This window comes from Alexandromys fortis, unplaced genomic scaffold, assembly GCF_014885135.2.
Source record: "Alexandromys fortis isolate MF-2015 unplaced genomic scaffold, M_Fortis_MF-2015_v1.1 scaffold_39, whole genome shotgun sequence".
In the NCBI taxonomy this organism is placed as follows: Eukaryota; Metazoa; Chordata; class Mammalia; order Rodentia; family Cricetidae; genus Alexandromys; species Alexandromys fortis.
Window position 1 is genome coordinate 9,508,034 of NW_026067918.1, and position 10,565 is coordinate 9,518,598.

The 10,565-nt window shown below is 50.2% G+C and overlaps 1 protein-coding gene across 2 annotated transcripts in view; it reads right to left on the bottom strand.

Annotated features, from left to right (window-relative positions):
* Positions 1-2,970: 2,970 nt before the first annotated feature.
* Positions 2,971-10,565, bottom strand: part of LOC126500321 (alpha-N-acetylgalactosaminide alpha-2,6-sialyltransferase 1-like) — a 19,690-nt gene continuing 12,095 nt past the window's right edge. The window contains exons 2-9 of one of the 2 annotated variants that reach the window (XM_050140080.1): positions 7,999-8,473; positions 6,901-7,069; positions 6,638-6,809; positions 6,312-6,450; positions 5,963-6,066; positions 5,699-5,788; positions 5,517-5,616; positions 2,971-5,309 (exon numbers count right to left, since the gene is read on the bottom strand). In XM_050140080.1, the coding sequence (XP_049996037.1) occupies positions 5,118-5,309; positions 5,517-5,616; positions 5,699-5,788; positions 5,963-6,066; positions 6,312-6,450; positions 6,638-6,809; positions 6,901-7,069; positions 7,999-8,473 (1,441 nt within the window). In that variant the 3' untranslated portion in view covers positions 2,971-5,117. The remainder of the gene's footprint in view (positions 5,310-5,516; positions 5,617-5,698; positions 5,789-5,962; positions 6,067-6,311; positions 6,451-6,637; positions 6,810-6,900; positions 7,070-7,998; positions 8,474-10,565) is intronic. The other variant, XM_050140079.1, reaches the window with a different exon arrangement.

Below are 10,565 nucleotides of genomic sequence, written 5' to 3' on the forward strand. Positions count from 1 at the left end.
TCTGATACAGGTTTCACTATGTAGTTCTGGCTGGCCTGCAGCTTGTTATATAGACCAGGCTGGCCTCAAACTTACAGAGATCTGCCTGCCTCTGCCTCAGTACCAAGTAAGTAGGGTGATTTCCCCAGCTACCTGGGACTCTCTCTGGCCTTCCAGTCTCCTGTCCTTCTATCAGTTCGTAACTCATGACCAGTCTGTTTAGTATGCCAGGCTGTTACAGTATGCCTTGGTAGCTGGGAGAATCAGACCTCACTGATGGGTGTCTGTTTCAGTTTCCTGACTCTTCTTACCTGTTTATTCATCTGTGGTCAGTTTAGTGACACTTTTCTTTCTAGAAAATAACTTATTTTGCCATTTCTGTTGGAGTTACACTCTGTATATAAATTAGTGTGTGTGTGTGTGTGTGTGTGTGAACTAACAGGTTTATTTGCTGAGTCATCTTTTCCAATAACAAAAAACAGTTCTTTACTTGACGGGAGGCCGGAAGTGGACATTGGATCCCCTGGAACTAGAGTAACGGATGTCTGTGAACTGTCATGCGTATACTGAGACTCAAACCCAGGTCCTCTGGAAGAGCAGTCAGTGCTCTTAACCTCTGAGCCGTCTCTCCAGCCCTGGCTAGTACCTGTCTTGGTCAGGGCACTACTGCGGTGATGAAACACCAAGACCAAATGGAGCATGGGGAGGACGTTTATTTGGCTTCTGTTTCCACATCACTGGCCATTATCGAAGAGGTCAGGACAGGAACGCAGACAGGGCAGGAACCTGGAGGCAGGAGCTGATGCAAAGGCCATGGAGGGGTCTCACTCGCTCCTATGGCTTGCTCAGCCTGACTCATTAGAAAACTCAGGACCAGCAGCCCAGGGGCAACACCACCCACACTGGGCTGGGCCTCTCTCACGTCACTCACTAATTAAGAAAATGCCCCACAGGCTTGCGTGCAGCCCCATTTTAGCATTTGCTCAGCTGATGGTCCCTCTTCTCTGATGACTCTAGCTTGTGTCGTTAGACACAAACCAGGCAGTACAGCACCTTCCTATGCCTATATGTAGCAGGCTCCACCACACCTTCTAGGCATGAGGCTTCAAGGTCTTATAATAAATATTTTGCTGACAGGTCCATTTATTTATTTATTTAGTTTTCACTCTTTTTTATTTTGTGTTTTTTCTTCATTTTTAGTTGATTTTTATTGAGCTCTACATTTTTCTCTGATCACCTCCTTGCCTCTCCCCTCCCCCTACAATCCTTCCCCCAAGGTCCCATGCTCCCAATTTACTCAGGAGATCTTGTCTTTTTCTACTTTCTACTTCCCATGAGATTAGATCTATGTAAGTCTCTCTTAGTGTTCGCATTGTTGTCTAAGTTCTCTGGGATTGTGATTTGTAGGCTGGTGTTCTTTGCTTTATGTTTAAAAACCACCTATGAGTGAGTACATGTGATAATTGTCTTTCTGTGTCTGGGTTACCTCACTCAGAATAATGTTTTCTAGTTCCACCCATTTTCCTGCAAAATTCAAGCTGTCGTTATTTTTTTCTGCTGTGTAGTACTCCAATGTGTAAATGTACAACACTTTACTTATCCATTCTTCGGTTGAGGGGCACTTTGGTTGTTTCCAGGTTCTGGCTATGACAAACAATGCTGCTATGAACATAGTTGAGCACATGTCCTCGTGGCACAATTGAGCATCTTTTGGATATTGTTACGAGCTGGGGGACTTCAGCTCCAGGTTCTTTGCGAGTAGTAACTATGAGGACCTTTCTCCTCAGAGAGCGATGAGTGATCAGACCAAGCAAGAGAATTGTCTTTATGATGATTCTTTACTAGCAACTTCAATATCCAATGCATCAATGGGGTTTACAATCTTAATAGGCATAGGGGATTGATGATGGGCAACACACAGGCACTTCAATATCACAAGTATTAATCCTACTAAACCTAATACATAAAACCAATTCATAACCTTAACCTAACATCACTTATCCATAAAACACTTCTTAACCTTAATACAACTTATCCATTACCTATAAAACACTTCTTAAACTTAAAACAACTTATCACTTATCTTTTAAGATATCTTTTAACATTCCATATACTAGCGTATGTATTAACACATCTCTGCTCTTCTCTTAACATTTTGTGCACGCATTAAATAGCGTCATATGACTTGGTATTCTTCATCTTAAAAACAGATTTTGAATTTCTTCAGGCTGGATGCCTGACCGCACTGGGGGCTGGACAGCGAGGCTCAACTCTTGACCCAGGAGTCTGAGCTCGCGAGATAAGGTTTCGATGTCCTGATCTCAGGCTGGTATCAGGTGCTACATCAATTCTTGACCATGTAGTCTGTGGCCTGGTCTCAGAAGGCAAAAGCATTCTGCCTGTGCTCGGGAAGGCAGAGAGTTCTGTCTGCAATCAGGAAGACAGAGTGTCTTGTCTGTTCTCGGGAGACAGGCCTTTGATGTTTACTCTCAGGAAATGAGGCTTTGCATTTGGGATGCAAGGCATAAAATGTCTGCTTTTGGGAGATGAAGCTCTGTACTCAGGAGACAGAGCATTAAATGTTTAGGCATTTAATTTTTGCTATTCGGAGGCAGGCTTAGAGGATCTCTCTTTCCACAAGGCTTGATGTCCAGGCCATTGTGAGCAGTGAGATAAGTGCCCTGCCTCTGCCCTCTCTTTTTATGCCAGTTTGAAACTGCCTCTCATTTACGCTTCTGATAACCAGATGTCCTAGGTTATCAGAATCGACTGGCCACGGAAGGGTGGGGGTCCCTCTCGTGTGGCAAGATTACTTTGTTACCAAGGTTGCTGGGTACAGCCCCCAATCTGGCAGGGCCAGATGGGTGTGGCAGCCTTCCAGCGGGCAAATGTTCTCTTAATATTTCACCTTAGTAATTTTCCACACCACACACAAGAAGAAATGCTTTTATACTACACCAAGTTGCATTCATTCTTATTCTCCTGCTCTATCTACACTACAGATTTTTCTTTATTTATTCATTCAGAGGACTCTGTTTCCATGCTCATTATAGACATATACCCAAAAGTGGTATTGCTGGGTCTTGAGGAAGGTTGTTCCTAATTTTCTGAGAAATCGCCACACTGACATCCAGAGAGGCGGTACCATCTTGCTTTCCCACCAGCAATGCAGGAGTGTTCCCGTTTTCCCACAACCTCTCCAGCATAAGTTGTCATCAGTATTTTTGATCTTGGCCATTCTTACAGGTGTAAGATGGAATCTCAGAGTTGTTTTGATTTGCATTTCTCTGATGACTAAGGGTGTTGAAAATTTCCTTAAGTGTCTTTCAGCCATTTTAGATTCCTCTGTTGAGAGTTCTCTGTTTAGATCTGTACTCTGTGTTCTTTTTTGTTTGTTTGTTTGTTTTGTTTGTTTGTTTGTTTCGAGACAGGGTTTCTCTGTGGCTTTGGAGCCTGTCCTGGAACTAGCTCTGTAGACCAGGCTGGTCTCGAACTCACAGAGATCCGCCTGCCTCTGCCTCCCGAGTGCTGGGATTAAGGGCGTGCGCCACCACCGCCCGGCCGAATTATGTGTTCTTTTAGTGACCAATTTCTTGAGTTCTTTGTATATTTTGGAGATCAGATTTCTATCTGATGTGGGGTTATTGAGGCAGGTCCATATATTGCATCAGATTTATTTTTTATTTTTGTTTTCTAAAGATTTATTTATTATGTTTACAGTGTTCTGCCTACATGTATGCCTCCACACCAGAAGAGGGTACAGATCTCATTGTAGATAGCTATGAATCTCATGTGGTTTCTGGGAATTGAACTCAGGACCTCTGGAAGAGTAGTCAAGTGCTCTAAACCTCCGAGCCATCTCTCCAGCCCCCCAAGGTTTATCTTTTTAATTGTGTGTCCACGTGTGTCCTTGTATGGGAATGTACACGTGAGTGCAAGTGCCACAAAACACAGAAGGAGGCTGCGGATCCCCTGGGGCTGGAGTTCCCAGCAGCTGTGGCTGCCTAACTGGGTGCTGGGATCCAAAGTCAGGTCCTGGGGAAGAGTAGCCTGTGCTCTTAACCGCTGAGCTTTCTCTGTAGCCCTGGTTGTTATTATTACTACTCCAAACTTCTTTTCTTTCCGGTGTTGGGTTGGGGCCTAGACGTTGTGCCTGCTGGGCAAGCTTGCACCCCAGTCCTCTCTGCTCCTCCAGAGGGGTTGACCGTACGATGTAGGCAGAGTGAAGCCACTAAATGAGCCGAAACTAGGCTGAGTTGACCTGGGGCCGACTTGGACTTGGGACAAACTTGGGCAAAGGACTTTCCTGCACCTGTGTAGTCTTCTCTCCTCTTCGGTAAATGTGGACACCACCCCTGCAGAGCTGTGGTGACAGGGCAGCAGGGGCAGCAACTGTCGCTCTGCAGACCTGAGAAGTGGCGGGGGTGGTTGCCGCAGCACCCTCTCCCAAAACCACCTGCTAGTCGGAGAGCTGTCCAGAACAGGACACAGGGAAAGGAGCGACCCCGGGCAGATGCACCCTTCAGGCATCCTCCTTGGAGGCCACTTTGGGGCAATGCTGCCTGTCCTGCCCAGCTGCATCTCGGCAGCCCTCGCTGCTTGCATTGCTCTAGGCTACTTCGTCCTGCCCATCCCTGCACCCGGTTGTACTTTGGAGCCCTGGGCTCTGCTCTGCAGAAGCGCTGCCCAGAGAAATTACTCCAAAGCAGGCCAAATACCCCCCCCCCATTCACACTTGTCATGTGACTCCTCTTCCCTCCACAAAGAGAGGCAATGAGCGCTCTAGCGCTCCGCTGCCTCCCCCTGTCGGCTGGAATCGCTCCTGCACTATCTTGTCTAAAAGAAGGTTTTGCTGTTGCTGGGGTGTTTGTTTGTTTGTTTTAGTGTTATTTTAGGTCCCAGAGTCCTGAAGACAGAATTTGAAAAGTAACCTGAAATGAACTGTTGGTGTCTATGTGTGTGCTTTGAGCTAGTAATGACTTCCCAGAGGACTCCCAACCCTTGGGCTCCTCACAGCTGTTCCTTGGGACTCTCCAAGGGCTTGGAGCCTGCTTGAGTCCTGGGAGATGGGTGGGGACAGCTGAGGAACCCTGACACCCTGTGGTGTACGATCCAGGAGACTCCTGAAGCCGAGCTGCTCAGTTCTTCTCTTCCGGGAGCTCTGGGCGCTGGTACAGCCGGATGATGCCTTCATCATGCAGCCGCTTCCAGACTGTCTTCTCTAAGCTGAAGTCATGGTTTATGTAAAAGATCAGCCGTTTCCACGACTTATCATAGTAGTGGTCAGAGAAGCGCTTGTGGCCCTGGGTGATGAAGCCATAGGCACTCACCTGCATAGAGAATGGGGGAGGAGCTGGGACAGCTCTGGCTGTGTCCTGGGGCTTCCCTCATGGGAAGTCTGACCCTTTCTCCTTTATCAGGGTTCTGTGCCCAGGGGTCTGCATGCAGGTTCCCCGGGGACACATGCATGCTCATCCCACTCCCCATTCCCATTGGAGGTTTTCAGCCACCCCCTGAGCTGAGCTCCACAGCCTCACCTTGTCACAGAGATGAAGGGCCGTCAGCAGCAAGAGGGCACCAGTGGTGGGGCGGTATATTCTCCAGCGGGCAGTGTTTAGGGTCTTTGACCTCAGAAACCTGCTCAAAAAAAAAAAAACTCACTGTCAGGAGACAGCGAGGATGAGAGGACACAGCCCCTCCGTGGGCTTTCAGACCTCACCTGTTCTTCATGTAACGGATAAAGTCTGGGTGCAGCAATAGGTATCTGTCCATGTCCAAGGCGTCCCGGAAAGCTTCCTGGGGCCTGTGCCTGTATCAGGGAAGGATCACTCAGGACCTGTTCTCTTACCCGGCCTGTTGGGGCCAAGACAGGGTCATGGTGTGACCGCTATCCCATCTCCAGGTGGCACAGAGACAGTCTTTTGAAGTCAGCCACTGACTTCTCAGTCTGGCCTGGGCTTTGGGTCAGGAAGGAAAGAGGTACCTGAACCAGTGAAGTTTGGTTTTTGCCATGGTCTGGTTCAAAAACATCGCTTCTAGCCACTCGTAGTCCCGAGTGCCCTCCAGGAAGTGTAGGTACCTGACATCCTGAAGACCAAGGACAGCAAGTGGTTCAGCTGTACAGTTTTGGGGACCATGGGCTGGGGGTGGCCCCACTTGGTTCCAGACTGTCCCCTGGCTGTGCCATGGCCTGAGTGACTGGTCCCACTGCTCTTGCCCTCATATGAGCAGAGCGTAGGACGACCCAGGCTCCATCCACACACAAGGTATTCATCTCTCTGTCAGTCCCTCGTCAGGAGGCTGTGTGGCCACGCCCATTCCTCTCTTCTCACCTTTCCCAGAGGCACATGCTGGAAACCCCGACTGCCCAGTATGAGGATTGACTGGACCAGGGAGAAGGCAGTGAAGCCGTAGAAGGACGTCCGGGTCCCCACATCCTGTTCATAGCCTTTAATAACGGCTCCACTCAGTCTATATGGAAAGACCAAAGTGGATGGCAGGGGTGGAGGGGAGAAAATGGTGGAGGTGTGAGAGGGGATGGGGCAGAAAGGCGGGGTCTGGAGACACTCCACTTTCTAAATAAAAGCATTGGGACACTTGTCTGCTTTCCCATAATAGTCCATGTCAACAGGCACGAGGCTGGAGGAGGAGAACATACCGGAAAACATAGTCATGGCTGTCTATCTCCTGGCCCACGTGCGAATCGTTCAGGATGCCCCCGTTGCCCACCACGGCACAGGTGATACACCTGGAGCTCCCCGAGGGGAGGCTGGCCAGGAGCAGCTGCTGCTGGGGTACCGGAGGGAAGCGGGTCACCACCTTCTGGACCACTGGAAGAGAGCAGAGCTCCATTCAGAGTCCCAGAAGGAAGCAGACCCCAGACAGGAGCCGGCCACCCTCTGCCCTGAAGTGAGGACTCACAGGACTGATTGAGCTCCATGAAGCCAAAGGGCGGTGCAAAGTGCTCTAGACGGTCCCACTCGCTCTGGGTGAAGTGGGCACCGTCCAGGAAGAGAGTGAGGTTGGGCAGAAAGATATTCTTTAGCCACGGTGACTTGGAGGCCCTGATCTTCAGAGAGTCTGGGCATGTCTATGTGCGGGAGGATGTGTCAGGCAAGGGAGTGGCCCAGGAAGTCATCAGCCAGAGGCTGCATGGGCACCATCAGCCAGAAGCTGGGCTGGGCACCATCAGCCAGAGGCTGGCTACCATCAGCCAGAGGATGGACTGGGCACCATCAGCCAGAGTCTGGCTACCATCAGGCAGAGGCTGGGCATTACAGTTTGAAAGCTCCTGCCATCCTCCCTCTTTCACTCTGAACCCCGTGTCTGGCTGTCTAACTCTCCAAGTCTCGGTCCCCCTTGGCCCCGGAAAACAGGCCCTCTGAGCCCCTAGCCAGCTACACCTTGACAAGTCTGAGGACGCACATGGTATGCCCACTGTACTGTTGGGACAATGATCCTGTTCTGTGTGTATCCACAAACTGGTTTTCCATATTGCCCTCCTGGGCTGGGGGGAGAAAGTTTAGGGAGGTGACATGGGGTTGAGCGCCCACAGTTTTTCTTGAGCCTGGAGAAGAGTGAAGGTTCTAGAGTCAGCTTTCCAGAGATGGCAATGTTCCTGGGGGTGGGGGGACAACAGCTGGGCACAGGGCTGTCTTCTTGTCCATTAGTCCCACGATTATAGAATAAGGATTCTTGTCCCACAGGCCAGAACTGCCTCACTCTGTCCCCACAGACTGCTGATCTGCCCCAGGCCTTCTTCAAGGCTTCCAAGGCAAACAAACCCTTTTCACCCACGCCTTGCTGAGTGGTCCAGACCTGGTTCTGGACTTGCCTTCTCCTCCCTGATTGGCTGTAATAGGAAGGAGGGATGACCCAACAGCAGTGCTGGGCCAATAGCAGTGCTGGGCCGAGCTCAGGGTGGGCCAAGGTAAAACTGACAGCTGAGCCTAGAGGAAGGGGCTAATTGGGATGGGGGCGGGGTGTGGAGGTTGAGGAAATGAGGAGGTCTCAACTCACCGTCTGCAGGCCCCCCATATCCAAATTGTATTCTTCCTCAAAATCCCACCGAGGCTCAGACTTGAAGTCAGAGGCTTTCAGCCTTTGACTTCTTTTGGTGGTGGGTCGTGGGAAAGAGGCCGGGGATGGGTTGACCTGGGCCGCCTTCTCCTTGGCTGGAACAGCTGTTGTGGCCCTTGGCCTCTTCCTCTGCTCTTTCAGCACTGCTCCTGTAGTTGCCAATGTCCTGCCCCTACTTTCTGGAACAGGAGTCTTTGCCGCAGGCTCTTCCTTGCCCTGATCTTTCCTCTTCTCCTCCCCCTCTCCTCTGGCTGCCATTCCGCCCTGATTCTTCAGGCCCAGAGCTCCTGTCCTGACAGGGGTCATCTCCTTGTCTCGAGGTCTCAGTGGCAGCTCTATGTTGAGTCTGTGGAGTGCTGCCTTTTGAAGCATCTCCTGAGACTTTTCTTCCTTGTTTTTCTCTTTAAACTGGTACCTGGACACAGATAACTCTTGATGAAGGTTGGATGTTATACAAACAGACCAGAAACATCACTAGCAGGCGGAGAGACGGCTCAGTGAGGAAGAGAGCTTACTGTGCGATTGTGAGCGCCTGAGTCTGACTCCTCAGCACCCATGTTAATAAAACAAAAGAGCAGCAGTGAGGAAAGCCATGCATGTGCCTGTAACCAGCGCTGGCTTCCTTTATTACTCTCTTCCTTAGCTTTTCAGACAGAGTTTCTCCCTGAAACTGATACCCTCTGACTCAGCTGGATTGGGGGGCTAACCAAACCCCAGGAATCCTCAGGGTTTGCAGGCCTGTGGGTGCTAGGATTAAAACTCAGGGCCTCATGCTTCTGTGGCAGTCACTTTCACCACCTGAGCCATCTCCCTAGCCTTTGTTTTTCTACTTTCATGTAAGTCTGTTGAAGGTCGTCTGCGATGGTTTGAATGAGAACGGCCTCACAGGCTTGTTTGGTTGCTTGGGTCCCAGTTAGTGGAACTGTTTGGGAAAGATTAGGAGGTGTGGCCTTGTTGGAGGAGGTGTGCACTGGGGGTGGGTGACACCCAACATGGGGCCCCAACCGATGGCCCTGAGATTAAGAATCTCAAGCTCTACCGACTAAGTTAGATCTTCAGGTCAAACCCCATTGTCTATCTCTGGGCTTTTATTACCTGTGCTACAGGTGGGCTTTGAAGTTTCAAAAGCCCAGGCCGGGCCCAGTGGTTTTTCTCTCTCTCTGCCTACAGATCAGGATGTAAAGCTCTCAGCCCCACACCCGTCTGCCTGCCTGTCGCCACACGCCCTGCCATGATGATGATGGACTAAGCCTCTGGAGCTGTAAGGCAGCTCCAGTTAAATGTCTTCTTCTATAAGTTGCCTTGGTCGTGGTGTCTCTTCACAGCAATGGAACAGTGACTGAGACAGCATCCTTCCATTATGCAGCCTGTATCACAGAGCCCATGTGATACCTGTTTTGTATTTCCCTGACTAGACGTCTAGATAAATGTGTTATCCAGAGTTTGGAAGGAATTCCTGGGTGTGTGGGGAAGGAGTCCTTCTCTAACTAGTCTGGCCATGACCCAGGTGCAATCCCACGGTCTCAGTTCCTGTTCATTTGCCCCTCCCGTCGAGGCCTCCTGTTCATCTTGGGTAGATGTCTCTCAAGCCCTGTCTGCTCCTACCGTTCTTTTGCTCCTCTGTATGCGAGAGACTTACTGAGGCGTCGTGAAGAAAAAAGAAAGGCGCACGAAATGGACAGACCCACAGATCTGAAAGCCTGAGCTCCTCCCATTCCCTGCTCATGTGATCGGAAGATTCCTAACCTGTCTGATTCCTGGCTCGTCTCATCTGTATGAGACCACTGCTTCTGCCATCGGGGCAAAGCCTCCTGCTGCTGTCCACCAGTGCAGGGCACCGGTGCAAAGTGCATGCACAGGGCTCGGCAGGTGAAGGCACTGACTGTCAAGACTGGTGATCTGAGCTGGATCTCCAGGACCCACCAACTCTCTCAAGTTGTCCTCCAACCTCCACACAGTTGGCATATCTGTGTGCCCTTCTCCCAAAATAAAGAAGTAAAATGACCAAGGGTGGCGGTGGTGCACAACTTTAATCCCAGCACTCGGGAGGCTGAGGCAGGTGGATCCCTGTGAGTTCCAGGCTAGTCTGGTCTACACAGTGAGTCCCAGGGTATACAAGGCTATGTAGAAAAGTCCTGTCTCAAAATAGATGAATAAAAGCTAGCTAGCCGGCTCAGCAGTTAAGAGCATGATCTACTCTCACAGAGAATTTGGACTCAGTTCCAGCACCCACGTGGTGGCATACAACCACCTGTAATAGTTTCGGGGCATCCAACACCTTCTGACTTCCACAGGCACCAGGCATGCATATGGCGTGCTTACATACACGTAGGCAAAACCGTCATACACATAAAGAATTTAAAATAGCTGGACGATGTGTCACGCGCCTTTATTCCCAGTACTTGGGAGGCAGAGGCAGGGAGATCTTTGTGAGTTCAAGGCCAGCAGAGTGAATTCCAGGACAGCCAGGGGTATGCAGAGAAACTCTGTCTCGAAAAACCAAATAT